Source organism: Lithobates pipiens, unplaced genomic scaffold (assembly GCF_037356315.1).
Source record: "Lithobates pipiens isolate NorthernLeopardFrog02 unplaced genomic scaffold, aLitPip1_a1.2 Scaffold_18, whole genome shotgun sequence".
NCBI classification, from domain to species: Eukaryota; Metazoa; Chordata; class Amphibia; order Anura; family Ranidae; genus Lithobates; species Lithobates pipiens.
In genome coordinates, this window is record NW_027507758.1 from 224,707,631 (window position 1) to 224,727,327 (window position 19,697).

The following is a 19,697-nucleotide window of genomic DNA, read 5'->3' on the forward strand; positions in this document are numbered from 1 at the left end:
CAGGCCGCCATCTTACTATAACCGGAAGTGGGGCCGCTAATATCCCCAATTATGCCTCTTGTATCCAAATACATTGGACATATAGGTGGAACGCATAAAAAACGGAGGCGTGGAACGCACGCCCGTCCGCCATTTTGGGTGTACCGGAAGTGGGCATGATTGCAACACATGGGGGAATGGTATCACTTTATTGTGTAAGTACTTATATAAGGCAGTGTGTCAGTAGTTGGAGCCCACCCCAGATGATGACCTGTAGGTCGAAACGCGTCGGGAGGACTCCGCTACTGCCTATTTCCTCTGATATGCTTTGTTGATCATTTTGGAAATGTGAGTTTGAACTAATTTTTATTAAAGGTCTTTTTTTAAAAACGTTATTATGCCATGTTGGCTTTGTTTCTTCATCTTCCATGCCTGAGCTATTGTCGGAGTTGTCCATGTATATGAAAAACAGTGATCATACCCAGTCGCCTGTGTGAACCGTATGTGGCACGATTGGAACACCTAATTTGGGACCATTTTAGCCGAGATTACAAGCTCTGGTTGACCCCTGAGGCGTATGTCTGCTTGGGTCATATTTATTCGGTAAGCCTGCACCCCGCAAGGTGGTGGGAGCGTCACAGGGTGGAAAACCCTTTTTTTTGGTCACAACAACACAGGATTTCAGTTGATACCGTAACACATTGGGACTGACATTCTGCACGCTCCTTTATGGACTTTATATCTTGCATGTCTTATTATGGACTTTATCAGTTTTATTAGTTATACCTCTATGTGTTTATGCTGATTGTTTTTTGTTCTGTTTCTCTCTTCACTGGGATAAGTATTTATATAGTTTTCAACTGATTTTATGCACATATTTATAGGTTGTCACTTTTTATCTTATTATTTTTCTCAATATATATACCAGTATTGTCCCCATTTCTTTTGGGGTCACTCTACACTCATTTGCTACACATGTGTGCACACACGTTTGTATTATTTTAAGAGTTATATATATATAAGTTGGGCGCTTACACTTTATTTTTGACATTTTTCCCAGCTAAAAAGATCCCAATTTTAGCGTGTTAGCAGCCTTTAGTTCATCCTTATTTCTCTTTAGCTGACCATTGCGCAGTATTGTTGTTATATAATAGCTCTCCTGATGCACCAGAGCTTCCAACTCGCCTATTTTGCTTGGCAGACTTCTGGCATTGGCGAACAAACATTTTAATGTATTAATATATTTTGACCGGTCACATACTATCCTCTTGGGTGTTCCAAGATTACACCTAGGACTCGCTACTATATTTACCTTGGGTTTATGTGCTTCGGTTACCCTACCACTAATGCCCCTAATATTACCCTCTGGAATATGCTCCACGCTGGCTATCTCTATCTCTGAACCCACCCCCCCATCACCTAGTTTAAAAAACCCTCTAACTTTTTGACCATCCTTAATCCCAGCTGATCTGCACCCTCCTCATTTAGGTGCAGTCCGTCCCTTCTATAGTACCGGTTATCGACTGAGAAGTCGTTCCAGTCCTCCAGGAACCCAAACCCCTCCTTACTACACCAGCTTTTGAGCCACTTGTTTACTTCCCTAATCTCCCTCTTCCTTTCTGGTGTGGCTCGATGTACTGGTAGTATTCCTGAGAATACTACCTTGGAGGTCCTTTTCCTCAACTTAGCTCCCAATTCCCTAAAATCATTCTTTAGGACACTCCATCTGCCTCTGACTTTGTCATTGGTGCCAACGTGCACCATGACAGCTGGGTCTTCCCCAGCCCCTCCCAGTAATCTGTCCACCAGATCCGTGATGTGCCGAACCCGAGCGCCCGGCAGACAACATACAGTTCGGCACTTCAGGTTGTTGTTACAGATTGGCCTCTCTGTCCTCCTAAGAATTGAGTCCCCTACCACCAGAATCTGTCTTTCCTTTCCCTTCGCTCCCCCCCTACTCTCACTGGAGGAGTTCTTCTCCTGGCAGCTAGGAGAATCCCTCAGCTCCAGCAGTGCTGGTCCCTGACTGGGATCACCAATGTCACTCAATGGAGCGTACTTATTGGGATGCTCCAGCCCTGGATCGGCCTCCCTGGCACTTGCCCCTCTACCCTTCCTGACTGTCACCCATCTACTCTCTGTTACTGCCTGCACCTCCTTGTCTCCACCCACCTCTGTGCTGGCCCCTGCCGGCACCTGCCGTGTACGTTCCTGGTTCTCATTTAGGGTGGAGGGGCCTCTCAGTGCTGACAGTTGCTTCCCCAGATTCAGAACCTGGGCTTCCAGGGAAACAATGTGCTTACATTTTGCACAGCAGTATTCACCCTCGATCAGATGATCAAGGAACGCATACATGCCGCAAGATGTACACCGAGTCGCCTCTCCACACCCGCCAGTCATCGTACCTATTAATTTAATGAGGATTAGAGATTATACCCAGTCCAAATTACCTAACAACTAGCTTCCTGACACTGATACTCAACAAGACAGTACACAGGTACTCACAGATCAGCGTGCACCCACAATGCACAAGCACTAACGATACACACACACACACACACTACTCAGACAAACACTCGGGAAGTCTCACTACACAGCTACTATGACCCCTGTTATAACTTCCTGTTTTAAACTCTGGTTTTTAACTCACCACTTGGACCAGTTCCACTTAGACAGAGTTCTCACAGACTCAAGATGAGCAGGCTCAAATGAGTTCTACCCAAACTTATATAGACCTCAAGCACCTGTGCCCAATTAAACCCTCCCCTTAATTAGTAGGCTGAAGGAAGGAAAGAAAAAAAAAAAAAACTATTTAAAAAAAAAAAAGTGACAGAAAAGGGTATAAAAAGCTACAAGAACAAGCCCCAAAAGAACCTAAAAATGCAACCCAGCAGTCACCAGCAGTCAAAAAAACACTTGACACTCCACTCAAGGCTCCACTGTTCAGCTTGCAACCAGCAGTTTGGCCTGATGTGGCTGACCAGGACCGTTCAGACAGTGAGGATGATTCCCCGACCGGGTCCGGGAGCGACAAGGCGCTTGTTGGAGCACTTATCACAGATGTGCCTGATACCCTGAATATTCAGGAGCCAGTGGATTCCTCTGCTGATGTACCGGTCCCCTTTGGGTCCCGCAAGCCAGCACGTTCACCTAAAGTGTTCCCGTATTTGACTTATTTTGACAAATTCATCTACAGGGAATGGGGTCGCCCGCAACTGACCTTTTGGGTCCCCAAAAATCTGGCGGTGCGTTACCCCTTTGAGGAAAGCCTTCTCAAAAAGTGGTCGGCTCCTCCGGTCGTGGACCCCCCAGTGTCTAGGTTAAATAAAGTAACCACAATTCCGGTTAAGGGGACTCCTGCATTCAAGGATCCCATGGACAGGAAGGTCGAGGCAGTGGCTCGTTCCTTGTTTACGGTTGTGGGGTCGGCCGTGCGACCTGTACTGGCATCCGCACTGGTGTCGCAGACACTGACTGAGTGGGCAAAACTTTTGCACCGCGAATTGTGAGAGCAGAACCCCTCCCCGGTCTGCGTAGAGCTAGCAGACCAACTAGTGCATGGCCTTAAGTACCTTTGTGACATGGCCCTGGATACTCTCCCCCTTTTATCCAGGGCTTCTGTGTCAGCCGTGGTGCTGAGGTGCCTCATTTGGCTGAAATGCTGGTCTGCTGACCAGGCATTCAAGAAAGCCCTGACTGATCTTCCCTTCCTTGGCAACCGGCTCTCTGGAGCCTCGTTGGATGACATTATTAAGAATGCCACGGGTGGTAAGAGTACTCTACTTCCACAGGCCAGGAAGGCTAAGGAGCCACGCCGTAGGCAAGGGCCCTCTTTTTCCGCTCACAATCGGCTTTTTCGTCCGCCCGGAGCTTCGGCAAAATGCCCCCAGCCCGACAGGACGCACACAAACGGTCAGAAGCGTCCCTGGACCCACAAACCTAACAAGCCTGCGAACAAAAGTGCTACCGCATGAAAGTTTGCCCCCACCCACTTTTCGGGTGGGGGGTCGTCTTCGGGAGTTTGCAGCCAGGTGGACCTCCCGGTTATCTGACCAATGTGTCTGTGATCTGATTTCCATGGGCTACAAGATAGATTCTCTCTTGGCCGCCAAACAGATTCTTCCATTCCAGCATACCCGTGTCCCCGGTTCGCCAGGAGGCCCTGTGAGGGACCTGCTGAATCAGGGGGTGATTGTACCAGTTCCGGAATCGGAATCAGAACGCTTCCAGGGGTTCTACTCAAATCTGTTTGTAGTTCCCAAGAAGGAAGGGGTACGTCCAATCTTGGACTTAAAGACCCTCAACCACTTTGTGAAAGTGCAGAGGTTCAGAATGGAATCAGTTCGCTCAGTAGTCGCTGCACTCCATCAAGGGGACTTCCTGGCATCCTTGGACATCCAGGATGCATACCTGCACATACCCATATGCCTTCGGCATCAAAAATTTCTGCGTTTGGCATTCCGGGAAGCCCACTACCAGTTTGTGGCTCTTCCTTTTGGCCTGGCATCAGCCCCCCGAGTCTTTACCAAGGTACTGGCTCCAGTTTTGGCGTTGCTGAGACATTGCGGGATCGCGATCGTGGGTTATCTAGACGATCTCCGCCTGTGAGCTTCTTCCGCCTCAGAATTAGTGGAGGATGTGGGGATCACCTTGCAGAACCTGCAAGAATTTGGGTGGCTGTTGAACCTAAAGAAGTCGGTGGTGGTACCGACTCAGCGTCTGGAGTACCTGGGGTTACTGTTGGACTCCAGGGAAGCGAGGGTTTTTCTCCCTTCAGACAAATTGAGGACTCTCAGGTCGGCGGCCAATCTACTGATGAGCCGCAAGTGGTCGTTGCTCTGCTTTTACATGCAAGTACTGGGACTCATGGTGGCCTCCTTCGAGGCGGTACTTTATGCCCAGTTCCACACAAGGGTCCTGCAGAAGGAGATTCTAACCAAATGGGACAAATCTCCGTTGTCCCTGGATCGACAGATCCAGGTGAGTCAACCAGTCAGGGACTCCCTGATCTGGTGGTTGTGGTCCCCGGCGGTTCAGTCCGGGAAATCGTTCCTTCCTCTGACATGGACGGTGATAACTACGGACACCAGTCTGTCCAGCTGGGGTGGAGGGATGGGAATTCAGTCGGCTCAGGGCCTCTGGTCGACGGAGGAATCCAAGTTGCCGATCAATCTGCTCCAATTGAGAGCGATCAGGCTGTGCCTCCACACATGGTCGATGAGCCTCCAAGGGCGTCCAATCAGAATACAGTCGCTGTGGCGTACATAGATCACCAAGGAGGAACAAGAAGCTCAGCCGCTGCTCGGGAGGTCGCTCACATACTTCGGTGGGCAGAGCGACATGTGCCGGCCCTGTCAGACATTTACAGGGGTGGAAAATTGGCAGGCGGACTATCTGAGTCGACAGATGCTGGACCCAGGAGAATGGACATTGCATCCGGAGGTGTTCAGGCTGCTGTACCTGAGGTGGGGCACACCAGATGTGCATCTACTGGCCTCCCGACTCAATCGGAAGGTACCGAGATTTGTGTCCAGGACCAGAGATCCGTGGGCAGACGCGTCAGATGTGCTGGTGGGATCAGTACCAGCTGATCTACGCCTTTCCTCCGCTAAAACTGTTGCCACGTCTGCCTCGCAGAGTGGAAGCCGAGGGGATTCCAGTAATCCTGATTGCCCCAGATTGGCCTCAGCGGGCCTGGTACGCAGACCTAGTGCGCCTGGTGGCAGACGCTCCCAGGCGACTGCCGTTGCAAGAGGACCTCCTATCTCAAGGTCCAATCTTTCACCCTGCTTTACCATCGCTGGCTTTAACGGCCTGGCTGTTGAAAGACAGGTATTGAGGAACCGGGGTCTGTTGGCTCGGTGATTCCAACTATGCTGAGGGTGTGGAAATCTTCTTCCAGGAAGATATACCATCGTACTTGGAAGGCCTATATCTCCATGTGTGAGGAGAAGGGGTGGCATCCGCGCTCCTTCTCTATATCCAGGATCCTGCTGTGTCTTCAGCAAGGTATAAACCTGAGGTTGGCGTTGAGCACCATCAAGGGGCAAATTTCAGCTCTGGCTGTCTTTTTCCAGCGACCCCTGGCATCTCACTCATTAGTGAGTACCTTTGTTCAGGGGGTGTGACATGTAGTCCCTCCGGTGCGTCCTCCGTTGCCTCCATGGGATTTGAACCTGGTGTTGTCGGCACTTCGGAAGCCGCCGTTTGAGACTATCGGGAAGATTCATCTGTTGACCCTTTCACAGAAGGTGGTCTTTCTAGTGGCCATCACATTGGCCAGGAGGGTTTCGGAACTGGCGGCCTTGTCCTGCAAGTCGCCTTATCTGGTCATCCACAGGGATAAGGTGGTGTTGCGTCCGCAACCGTCCTTTCTACAGAAGGTGGTCTCGGTTTTTCATATCAATGAGGACATTGTATTGCCATCATTGTGTCCTAAGCCGAAGCACCCCAAAGAGGTGGCCCTTCACGCTCTCGATGTGGTTAGGGCTCTGAAGGTGTTCTTGTCTGCCACAACTTCCTTTCGGAAGTCAGACTCAGGCCGCGTACACACGGGCGGACTGTATGGCCTACTTAGTCCGTCGAAACACATTTCAGCGGACAGTCCGCTCGTGTGTGGGCTTCAGCGGACTTTTTCAGCGTGCAGTCTGGCGTACTAAGTATTTCGGATTTTTCTAAATTCTGTCCGTCATACTTTGGTTTCAGCGGACAATCCGCTCGTCAGTAGGCTAGTTCGACGGACTAAGAATGGCGCATGCTCAGAAAGGATTTACACGGCGGAAGGTTGCATTGCTGTGTATTGGACTTCCTATTTCTAGTCCCGTCGTACGTGCTGTACACGTCATCGCGCAAGCTTTCGACGGACTGTTTGTGCATCCGTGTGTGGTCAAGTCCGTTCATTCGAAAGTATGACGGACTGTCCGTCGGATTGTATGACGGACTAAGTAGGCCATACAGTCCGCCCGTGTGTACGCGGCTTCACTGTTTCGGTGGCTGGTCCTAAGAAGTGCATGGCGGTCTCATCGGCCACAATTTCCAGGTGGATCAGACAGATTGTAGTCCAAGCCTACGCCTTGAAGGGGCAGGTGCCTCCCTTTCCAGTCACAGCCCACTCTACAAGAGCAATCAGAACGTCTTGGGCCTTCCGACACCAAACGTCTGTCGCTCAGGTGTGAAAGGCGACCTGGTCGTCTGTCCATACGTTTACCAAGTTCTACATGGTAGACGTCAGTGCATCGGCTGATGCTGGTTTTGGTCGCAAAGTTTTGCAGGCGGCCGTGTAGTTGCAATTGAATTTTTTCCTGGTTTTTCGATAAAAACGCAGTACTTGTTTTTTGTTAAATGCATTGTTGCATTACTTCCGCAATATTGCGGTTTTGGGGATCACTCCTGTTGAGGATGCCCGGTTATATGGGGGAGTTTTTCCACACACTGCTGTTTTTTTGTGGGTTTAGTTTTCACTACTTCCCACTTGCCATGGTGGATGAAGTTTTAATGCTGCACTGCTTGGGGATGTACCATTTAGTTATGGAGAGGAGCTGTGTCGGTCGGTGAATATAAGAGAAAATAGGATTTTTGTACTCACCGTAAAATCCTTTTCTCTGTAATTCACCGACCGACACAGCACCCACCTCTCCTTTTTTCTACGTTATACTGCTTGTTGACGTACTGAAGCTGCTGGGAGCAAGAGGAGGGTTGATAGCACAGGGTCCGCCCCCCTGGGGCGGGATTAAAGTTCTGTGTATTGTGTAACAATTTTGCCTAGTTTCTCCTAATGGCAGGCTATACAACCCATTTAGTTACAGAGAGGAGCTGTGTCGGTCGGTGAATTACAGAGAAAAGGATTTTACGATGAGTACAAAAATCCTATTTTCTTTCACTAATTCAAACTAATTCAAACTTCAAAACATATTTTGTTGAGGGCAAAAGCTTAGACCAAGAACTAAAACAGATTTGTCTACATCTGTAAGTGCGTTCTTACTACATAGGGTTCTATTCCCCCGACCCGGAGAAGAGGGGGGAAAAAAAAGAGTGATAGTGCTAGAAGTGTCAGATAGAGAAGAATTAAAGTCGCCCAACACTTCACGTTGTGTATAACCTGTTGGATAACCAGAAAGAGAAATTGTGACACCCCACTAGAAGTTTGGAGATCCGAATTATGTGGAGAAACCATTTGTTTCTTCTGTTGTTGTTCAGGTATCCCATCAACATGATCATTTATTTTATTGTGTTATTAGGTCTCACAGGACCTTTAACCTGTGTGAACTGTGGAGGAAAACCAGAAAGATAATTGTGATTAGTGTAGTATGTGATGTGTAGTATGTTTGAATCTACCTTGTGTTTTTTGTGAATTAATCTATTTATAAGCTTGGCCCTCATCAAAGGATAGTTTATCTCACCAAAATCTTTTCTCTTTATTATATTATTTGTTTTTTTATTGTAAAAAGGGTGTATATTAAAGGAAGTAAGTTGTGTTTCCAAAGCTGGCAGATCACTGTCCAACTTTTCAGTCTGTTTCCTATTTTCTGTACTCAAAATAGTCATCATTTTCTTAGTACAGGCATTTAGATTGTCCCCCCATTCCTTTTTACAAACTGTACTTACATGGTCAACATTGGAATAAATTTGAACACGCAAATCTATTGGATTAATGTTGTTATCAATTTATCAAAGGCACAGATTAGCCAAAATAAAGAAGATTTTGGAAAAAAAAAGGGTAGGGGGAAAGGGAGAGGAATGGTAGATAAGAATAAAAAAAAAGGAAAATTGCTTTTTATATCAAAATTATTCTATACAAATTACTATTTCATATTTTTGAACAAAAAATGTCCCAGTATGAGAATATAGCCACGTGATAAATTGCCATGGAGAATGGGTGTTTCTAATTGAGTTTTTCCCATTGGCTTATTTCTTTTGTTTAAAAGACTGTTTAATGGTTTTCAATATAGATATTTTATGTACAATAGTTAAGACTAAGAAAATAACAATTTAAATTAGCTTTTTATTTATTTAAATATGAAATAATGCATATTGATATTTTATATTATTGGGAGCCATCAGGTGAAGCTTTCATTTTGTTTTTCCTAGCATTTTCAGTTATTTCCTTTAGCTGTAAAAAGCATATTGTTTATAGAGCTCAGAAGCTTTAGTTGAAATTCATACACTGGAATGAGCAAAAATAGGTGTCTATCCTTTTATGCCACAGTTTGAGGTTTTAATGAGAGACATAGTTCGTGGCGTTCCTTTTTTCAGGCAATGATTTGTCATTGGTCTGAATGCCAGATGGTATTACAAATCAGATGTGATTGGAAAAGGGCCTTCCTAGGGCTGCAAAGTAGGGAATGATCCATCCTGCAGCTAATTGGAGTGCAAAAGCACAAGTTTGGAGTTTGGGTTAGAGATGGATTTTGAGGAAACCTAAGCTCATCACACATCTATTTTGGCAAGTTTGTGAAAGGCTGTCAGACATCATTTTCTTACCACAACTGACTTTTCCAATAATTTCAATGAGAAAACTCACTTTAAAAAATGTGGTGTCCGAAAAATCTGTGTTTACTCCTATCCCCTTAACAAGTCATGCGATTACCCATTTATAATAATATAAAAGTGACAAAAACTGTTTAAAATGCATAAACAATTAGTCCAAATGTTTCCTACAAAAAAAATAAAGCATTTTGGAAAGTGAATTATTTTTTTTTTATATAGTATTTTTCAGTTAATGTAGTTAAGTTAAGGAATTAAGTTGGTAAAGGCAAAGTCAATGTTATATTGCTGCCATCTGTTAAGAGAAAAGAGTGGGGCAGGACATTATGACATATAGTATCTCACAAAAGTGAGTACACCCCTCACCTTTTTGTAAATATTTTATATCTTTTCATGTGACAACATTGTAAAGTAGTGAGTGCACAGCTTGTTTCATAGTAGTTTCATAGTTTCATAGTTAGTAAGGTTGAATAAAGACATCAGTACATCCAGTTCAACCTGAGTGTCTACAAATGTCCCTAACCCTGTACATTGCACACTTACATCAGTCCCTACCCTCAAGGAGCCCACAATCCAAGAGACCCATTCATATACTAGGGCCAATGTTGGAATACTGCCCTGGGGCCCATTCTTTGAAGGGAGGGTGATCATGCTTTGCTTCAGTTTATCACAGTACATGGTTTCATCAAGGAACTGTAGCTCCCCAGTGCCAGCAGCACTCATGCAGCCTCAGACCATGACACTCCCACCACCATGCTTGACTGTAGGCAAGGCACACTTGTCTTTGTACTCCTCACCTGGTTTCTGCCACACATGCACAACACCATTTGAACCAAATAAGTTTATCTTGGTCTCATCAGACCACAGGACATGGTTCCAGTAATCCATGTCCTTAGTCTGCTTGTCTTCAGCAAACGGTTTGCAGGCTTTCTTGTGCATCATCTTAAGAAGAGTCTTCCTTCTGGGATGACAGCAATTTAATGCACTGTATGACATATGGTCTGAGCACTGACATGCTGACCCCCACCCCTTCAACCTCTGCAGCAATAATAGCAGCACTCATACATCTATTTCCCAAAGACAACTTCTGGATATGACGCTGAGCGCGTGCACTCAACATCTTTGCTCGACCATGGCGAGGCCTGTTCTGAGTGGAACCTGTCCTGCTAAACCACTATATGGTCTTGGCCACCGTTCTGCAGCTCAGTTTTAGGGTCTTGGCAAGCTTCTTATAGCATAGGCCATCTTTATGTAGTGCAACAATTATTTTTTTCAGATCGTTAGTTCTTTGCCAGTGACCAGTATGAGAGAGTAAGAGCGATAACACAGAATTTAACACACCTGCTCCCCATTCACACTTGAGACCTTGTAACACATGACACCAAGGAGGGAGAATGGCTAATTGGGCCCAATTTGGACATTTTCACTTAGGGGTGTACTCACTTTTGTTGCCAGCAGTTTAGACATTAATGGCTGTGTGAGGGGTGTAAAAGTGCATAAGGTGCAGATAAAGTGCAAAAAAACTACTGTATAGTCCAAGCAACATATGTATTATAATTCCTCCATCAACAACTCAGATTGTTGCTAGACTTTTCCCAGTGTAAAAAAGCAACAGCCACCATCTCATGAAATGAGCACTCAACAGAAAAGGTGCTAAAAAATGTGTAGCAATTAGCATGTCATTATAGGTAGGTGTCATCACACTTTGCTTATACATCCATCCACAGTGCTCTCCTCTCCAGTTCCCAGCAAATAAAGCTCACACCGAAGCCAGAAAAGATGGTAATAGTATAGTATTTATTGCACCATGAGAATCACAATTGTAGCATACTAAACAAACAGACTGATATATCAATGCAAAACCACTATAACTTTCACAGAAATCCACTGCTGACTGATGTCATTCAGCGGCACAACGTTAGCAATAAAGTCCCAACATGTGTTTCAGCTGATAGGGCATCTTCAAGTTTTGTTTAATGTGCTATGTATGTCATTTTCATGGTGCAATAAATTCTATACTATTACCATCTTTGCTGGCTCTGGTGAAAGCTTTATTTGCTGCAGCTTGGACCGGTGCTGGGAACTGGAGAGGAGTGCACTGTGGATGGATGCATAGGCTGCTCAGGATGACACCTACCTATGTTAACATGCTAAGCTTGCCACACATTTTTTAGCGCACGTCTGGTGAGTGCTCATTTCATGAGGTGATGGCTGGTGTGTCTTTAAACTGGGAAGTGTCTGGCAACAATCTGAGTTGTTGGTGGAGGAATTATAATACATATGTTGTTTGGACTATACGGGATGTGCTCTTTCCTACCTAGAAGAGTGAGCTGTTTGCATTGAGTATTGTCCCTGGCTGCTGAAAGGGAAGGAGCATCAGTGGAGCGCTGGTAAGGTGAGTATAGGGAGGTCAGGGGTGGGGTTGCCCTTTGCAGTGACACTGTAATTTTGCTCAATGTAGGTAAGGTGGCAGGGTCTCTTTTAAAAAAATGAAAACAGACTAACCTCTACATCTATTTTTTGTTTATTGTAAATAATACATTTCTCCCCTATGATGATGGCTATACTGCAAAACTGATATACTAAATGCAAAGAAAGAGTAATTGGGCATAGTGTCAGAAATCATCACATGTGATTGGAAATTTATATAGGTAGGCCATAGTTAATAACATTTAACTGAAAAATTGAGTTCAGATTAAGAATAACATATGGCATTCTTTGCTGAAAGACCTAAATGTTTGGAATAATGATCCTTTCCAAAAAAAATCCTATTCATTTTACTTAACAACTTGCCGACCGCTATCAGCACATATATGTCGGCAGAATGGCACGGCTGGGCAAAGTAACGTACCCATACGTTACTTTGAATTTCCCACCGGCGGTGCATGTGCCCCTGCCACGATCACCGTGACCATGCCCGTGGGATCCGCGGACTCGATTGCCACTGGGATACCCGTGATCGTGTCATGGAGCTGAAGAACGGGGAGATGCCGATGTAAACAGCATCTCCCCGTTCTGCCTAGTGGTAGGACACTGATCGTCTGCTACCTGTCATCGGGAGCAGCGATCAGTGTCGTATCACTGCTAGCCCATCCCCCAGAAAGTTAGAATCACTCCCCCAGGACACACTTAACCCCTCCCCGCCCTCTAGTGGTTAACCCCTTCACGGCCAGTGACATTTTTACAGTAATCAATGCAATTTTATAGCATTGATCGCTGTATTAATGCTAATGGTCCCAAAAATGTGTCAAAATTGTCCGATGTGTCCGCAATAATGTCGCAGTCATGATAAAAATCGCTGATCGGTGCCATTACTAGTTAAAAAAAAATTATTAATAAAAATGCCATAAAACTATCCCATATTTTGTAGACGCTATAACTTAAAATAAGTAAAAAAAACAATCAATAAATGCTTATTGCGATTTTTTTTTTCTTTATGTAATATGTAAAAAAATACGTATTGGGCTAAACTGAGGAAAAAAATGTTGTTTTATATATTTTTGGGGGATATTTATTATAGCAAAAAGTAAAAAAATAATGCGTTTTTTCTAAATTGGCACTCTTTTTTTGTTTATAGCGCACAAAAATAAAAACCTCAGAGGTGATCAAATACCACCAAAAGAAAGCTCTATTTGTGGGCAAAAGGGACGTCAGTTTTGTTTGGGAGCCACATCGCACAACCGTGCAATTGTCAGTTAAAGTGACGCAGTGCCGAATCGCAAAAAGTGTAGGGGGTAAATCATTCCCGGGGCTGAAGTGGTTAAATGGGTTCTAAAGCCTAAAAGTTTTTTTTTTCTTTTTTTTTATCCTAATACATATAATGCATTAGGGTAAAAAAACTGCTGTTTCCAGGCTGGGGGGGATAGAAATATACAAAGAAAGTTGTTTCTAAGTGCAGTAAGCCTTTTATTAAAACATAACAGTTAAAAACACTTACAAGATGTAGAAGTAAACAGCCTCATCAATACATTAAGTGAACCTGGGACAGTGTTCCCTGTCTCTGTGCAGACCAGCAGCTGCGGGAATGAGGGTCCGTGGAAGCAAGATGGCCACCGCCCTTTCGCAACCACCGTGGAATGCAAGGGCCAGAAGTGATATCAGAAAGTTTTGAAGCATGCTCCATAGCTTTTTCTTCAAAACCTAAGCCCCGAAGTGATGAGCTGGACTATAAGGGGAAGGGGGCAGAGAGTAAGAGATGGAATCAACCAATGAGCGCATGTGTGTGTGTGGAGGGGGGGTAGGAAGCATCGGCAGAGGACCTCAGAAGAGGGGAGGATTGTGGCTGTTTTTTGCAAAACCATTGCACAAAGCAGGTAAGGGTAGTAAGTATAACATGTTTGATATTTTATAAAAAAAAATAAAGCTTTACAATCACTTTAATATAAATCTGCTTCTAACTTCACAGGTTATACTATCAAAGATAGCTGGAATGAAGAAAAGAGCAGTTAGAACTGAAGATGTGCACAAGGCAGAAGTAAAGGTGAAAGAGCTTGAACAAAAAACCTTGTGTGCTCTACAGCATAACGAGCAGTAAGTAGAGATTGGGGTGCACTTCATAACACATAAGCATATTAGGATAATTCAGAGAGAGGTGTACATGTAAAAACAAATTAAGTCATGTCAGCTTGTTCATTTCTGGAAACTGTTCAGAATCATGACCTAATTTGCTTCAAAAAATGGCCATCCCAGTAACATACTGTACTTCACAAAGTTGCTATTCATGGTGTGCTTTGCTCCAACTAAGCCTTTATGAAGAATGCAGCAATAAAGAATAATACATAAAAAAGTGCATTTTGTAAGACAGGGTAGACAGAATCTGGAGTAGCCATTCATGGTAACCATGCACATTTTCGAAGCCTAGCTAAACAAGCTAAAGTTAGAAACTGGTTACTGTGCACAGCTGATCCAATCTGAGTAAATGTCCCCCCATAGTATTGTACGGATCTTCTGCCTTCTACTGTCTGTAATTGTAAATACCCATGCTTTTAATATACACAGTGATTTATGTATACACTTCCTATCTCTGGGAGGCTGGATAAACAAAAAAAAAAAACAGAGGAAGGAAGTACCGTATTTATCGGCATATAACACGCACTTTTTTCCCTTTAAAATCAGGGGAAAATCGCAGATGTGTGTTATACGCCGATCCTCCACGATTTTTGAGCCTCTGGGCGGCTTTTAGCCGCCTTCGGCCCTTTTCGTGGCTTTCGGCCGCCTTCACCCGTTCTTGGCGGCTTTCGGCCACCTTCGGCCATTCTCGGCGGCTTTCGGCCTCCTTCGGCCCTTCTCGGCGGCTGAAAACAGCCGAGAAAGGCTGAAAGCCGCCGAGAACGGCCGAAGGTGGCCGAGAACTACTGGGCGCCGTTGAGATACACAGGACACCTCGATGGTGCCATTTTTAATAATAAAATCTGAAATTAACACTGACAAGAAGACAACGATGCACAAGACTTCAAGGATAGACAGGCTGCAATGATGGACAGGCTGCATGACAAGGCTGCAGTGATGGACAGGCTGCAATGAAGGACAGGCTGCATGACAAGGCTGCAATGATGGACAGGCTGCATGACAAGGCTGCATGACAAGGCTGCAAATGACACTGATAAGGCTGCATTGATGGACATTTAAATGTAAGTTTTTTTTTTTCTTAAATTTCCCTCCTAAAAGTTTTTTTCCTTAAAATTCCCTCCTAAACTTGGGGTGCGTGTTATACGCCGATAAATACGGTAAATAGAGAGGTTTTTGTAGATCACACGAGAGGTGCATTTATTTAACCCAGACCATGTTCTAATAGTTTTACAGCTATCTATAGTTTCTTGAGTGTGTATCTAATCCTTGTGACAGATGTATTTCTGTCCTCTTATTATTCTCTCACATGCACAGTGCCAGAAAGCTAGGTCTGTACTAATGTTTGTATGCAGCGATCACTTTCCAGTGCATTCGTAGGTGATCCTGTATATTGAAATAGAGTTTATATTCAGCTCCTGATATTTTAGTTAACCCTGTCCCTTCTGGCATGGAATTCCATAACTTTTTTTTAGCTCAGGGCTCAATAACCAAGATAGGATAGAGCCAAGTTAAGCATTCAACTTTTGATAGTTAGAGGTTTGGTTGCATAACAGATTAGAAACTTCTAGGGACTAAGAGGCAGAGTAGGTAGGTAAGTTTGAGTTTCCGTGCCTCGCCACATTTTCTTGCAGTGAGAAGAGCTGCATTACAGGTTGGTTCTGGTAATGGGCCTGAAGGTTTCCTCATCACTGCAGATCTTGTCGTCGGTTTTTCTGACACCAAGATGAACGTTGAACCTTGATCATCCTCAGGGACCCCCTGCAACTGAACTTTGCTTCAAAATTCATCTGGAGGTGTCTCTATTAATAACTATATTATGTATACCCGGTATATGTACAGAGTTCCACCAGGACTCTCTTTTTTGGGGGGGGGGGGGCTTTCCTGATTATACCCGTTTGTATATTGGATGTATGTACTATGATTAATCTTTTCTAATATAAATCTTGTACTATTTCCATATTTCTGAGCATCCATATATATTATGGCTAATGTTATATGCTGGCTGCAGTAGTTCCTCTGCTCCCAATTAATTTGATCATATTACTGATTCATTTCCCAGGAAGAGAATCCCCTCTGTTCATAGAGACCCTGTCATGGGTAAAGGCTAGGGTTGCCAACTCATCCTTTTAAAATCAAACACATTAATTACACAGGTTCTGTGGCTGATTAAGGTGGTAATTAAACTCAGTGTCTTATCTGCATTAGATTCACCTGAGAACCTGTGTAATTATATGTGTTTGGCTTTAAAGGGATGAGGTGGCAATGGAGGCACTGGCAACAGTATTATAAGCCCTACTCTTCCACTTAGCAAAGGTTCGGGTTCTTTTATTTACCTACAGGTTTATCACAATACCCTGTTTGGTGAAGGCCATTTCTCACTAACCGGAAATATTTATGTGGGGATGATGAAGTACAGTAGCTATTGCTTATTCTTATATACAAGGAAAAACAAGTATAATATAAATGTATTTAAAAATCAAACAAATGGTGTTGTGCTACCTGAACTAAATGGAATTAAAGTGCCTATACTTATGTAAATAGTGACAGTATTATTAAGTGATAAAAGATAATGGTAGATATTAATACACTACCTAGAAACGTATGACTAAACTATACTAAATTAGAATAAAAGTGCCTTGTGCTTATATGAAAAATAATAATGTTAAATGAGTGACCCACTCCCGGGAGCAGTGTCTCCTTCTTATTAAGTAATAAATTGTTCCTATTAAATAAATATGTGATAGTAAAAAATTAGAACATTATGCACAATTATAATATGAAAAAATCCAAAGTTGTGAAGTTTTTCCAACAAATTAATCCAGTAAGCCAAAAATATCATGTGCTTTACATAAACATGAATATCTCCAAATAAAGTTCATAAAATATTTTTCCTTATATTAAAACGTGCAACACACAATGCATGCTTAAACAAGAAAGCTATATAAATAAAATCTTTAGTGAGATTGAGTAAAATACAGTGACCAGTGATTATTTGTTCAGTGATCTCCTTAATAGGGAAGATACAATAATAGAGTCTATATGTGAGCTGAAATAAAGTGACCAGTGGCTTATTCAGTGCTTCTTAAAGACAGGTGCCAGCAACCGTGTTTTGTGATTCCTGTATCTCCAGTGTACACGGCACACCAGGTAAAGTGGCCCCTTACCTTACTGCTGTAAGGTAAACAGCAAATCAAACAAACAACAGGGTCCAGGGGTTGTGCCCTAATTCCTGGTAGATGGGTACTGGTCCCCTCGGCTGGGTTTGTTTCTCAGATAATTTCCATATGGATCTTAGGCTTCAATAGCATCCATAGAGGTCTCATAGGAAAGAGAGAGGTATACTCCGATGGTGAAGTACGTTCGTAAATTTTATTATAGAAATATATTGAAAAGGTACTCACAAACATGTAGTAAAAACACAGCTTTAAAAACGAACGAGCATTCCGCTCGTGTTGTGAACGTCACTTCCGGTATCCTAGTTCCTCCAGTTCCGACGCGTATCGTCACTAGTCACGTGACTTCATCAGGGAATGATTTGATTCCCTGATGAAGTCACGTGACTAGTGACGATACGCGTCGGAACTGGAGGAACTAGGATACCAGAAGTGACGTTCACAACATGAGCGGAATGCTCGTTCGTTTTTAAAGCTGTGTTTTTACTACATGTTTGTGAGTACCTTTTCAATATATTTCTATAATAAAATTTACGAACGTACTTCACCATCGGAGTATACCTCTCTCTTTCCTATGAGACCTCTATGGATGCTATTGAAGCCTAAGATCCATATGGAAATTATCTGAGAAACAAACCCACCGAGGGGACCAGTACCCATCTACCAGGAATTAGGGCACAACCCCTGGACCCTGTTTGTTTGATTTGCTGTTTACCTTACAGCAGTAAGGTAAGGGGCCACTTTACCTGGTGTGCTGTGGACACTGGAGATACAGGAATCACAAAACACGGTTGCTGGCACCTGTCTTTAAGAAGCACTGAATAAGCCACTGGTCACTTTATTTCAGCTCACATATAGACTCTATTATTGTATCTTCCCTATTAAGGAGATCACTGAACAAATAATCACTGGTCACTGTATTTTACTCAATCTCACTAAAGACTTTATTTATATAGCTTTCTTGTTTAAGCATGCATTGTGTGTTGCACGTTTTAATATAAGGAAAAATATTTTATGAACTTTATTTGGAGATATTCATGTTTATGTAAAGCACATGATATTTTTGGCTTACTGGATTAATTTGTTGGAAAAACTTCACAACTTTGGATTTTTTCATATTATAATTGTGCATAATTTTCAAATTTTTTACTATCACATATTTATTTAATAGGAACAATTTATTACTTAATAAGAAGGAGACACTGCTCCCGGGAGTGGGTCACTCATTTAACATTATTATTTTTCATATAAGCACAAGGCACTTTTATTCTAATTCAGTATAGTTTAGTCATACGTTTCTAGGTAGTGTATTAATATCTACCATTATCTTTTATCACTTAATAATACTGTCACTATTTACATAAGTATAGGCACTTTAATTCTATTTAGTTCAGGTAGCGCAACACCATTTGTTTGATTTTTAAATATATTATCTGGGGGTTAGGGTTTATACCCCTGCCGGTGGTTTGCTGCAACCTACCCTTACAAATAGCTTAGGCCCTTGGCGACAGCGCAGGGATACTCTAACTTACTATAATATAAATGTAAATACATTTTATTGTAATACATTTTTATCTCATTTATTTAGACTAAGAAATAATTTTAAGGATACGAACCTCATCTCTGATACCGATGCAGCTGAAGGTAAATGTTTTTTAGATGACCAAATGAATTAATTTCAGCAGAGCAGATGTACTTGAGTTTTTTGTGAGCTAGTTGAATGTTATCTATTTTGTTAATTGCCAGCTACAGAAATAGATATATATAAAGGAGCCTGTGCATCTATGCAATGATCAGGTTAGTTATTCTCCCATGCACTGTTGGTCTTTCAGATCACCTGTTACAAAAATGTAAAAACTCTTTTTGTTGTCTGCAAGCTTTATAAATAATAACTTGCAACATGGGAAGGACTGAACAACAAAATGTTTTAACATAATTTTTTATTTATTTTTTAATATCCATTTTAAATAAAGGCTCCCCCAAAAAAAACAAAAAAACATCAAAATGATAATTTAAGCTGGATGGATACATGGATTGAAGATTGCCTGGTTCAGAAGGGACCAGGTGAATTTTAATCCATGTATGGGCATTATGGTTGGACAGAAGTCAATCTACCAGTCAACTTCTGGGCACTGTGGTTGGACAGAAGTTGATATAACAGTCCATTTGGATTTTTGCTGCTCTATCAGCACTGCAGGCTATAGCATCCAGCGTTGATAATTGTTTTCTGATGGTGGGGGGAGTCTTTCTGGCATCAGAATACAATAGCTTAGTGGGAGGATTCCCCATCCGCCTCGAAAGTGTAGATAGGGGAATCTGTTCAGTTTTCTTTTGTTTTCAACCCACTAGTTGAACGAAAAACCTGACCCATCTATAAGCTGCCTTAGACTAGGTACACACTAGAGCAGCTGCAACATTATCTGATTTCTGGTGTGATTTTGTAGTGTGACATTGCACGTTTGTGAAGCATTTTTCATGCTACATGTGTTTTTT

At 43.0% G+C, this 19,697-nt stretch overlaps 1 protein-coding gene across 4 annotated transcripts in view; it reads left to right on the forward strand.

The window, feature by feature from the left end:
* CUNH6orf118 (chromosome unknown C6orf118 homolog) overlaps positions 1-19,697 on the forward strand; it is a 203,507-nt gene that overhangs the window by 114,257 nt on the left and 69,553 nt on the right. For all 4 annotated transcript variants that reach the window (XM_077486634.1, XM_077486635.1, XM_077486637.1 and 1 more), the window contains 2 exons: positions 13,868-13,992; positions 18,793-18,848. In XM_077486634.1, coding sequence (XP_077342760.1) covers positions 13,868-13,992; positions 18,793-18,848 — 181 coding nt within the window. The remainder of the gene's footprint in view (positions 1-13,867; positions 13,993-18,792; positions 18,849-19,697) is intronic.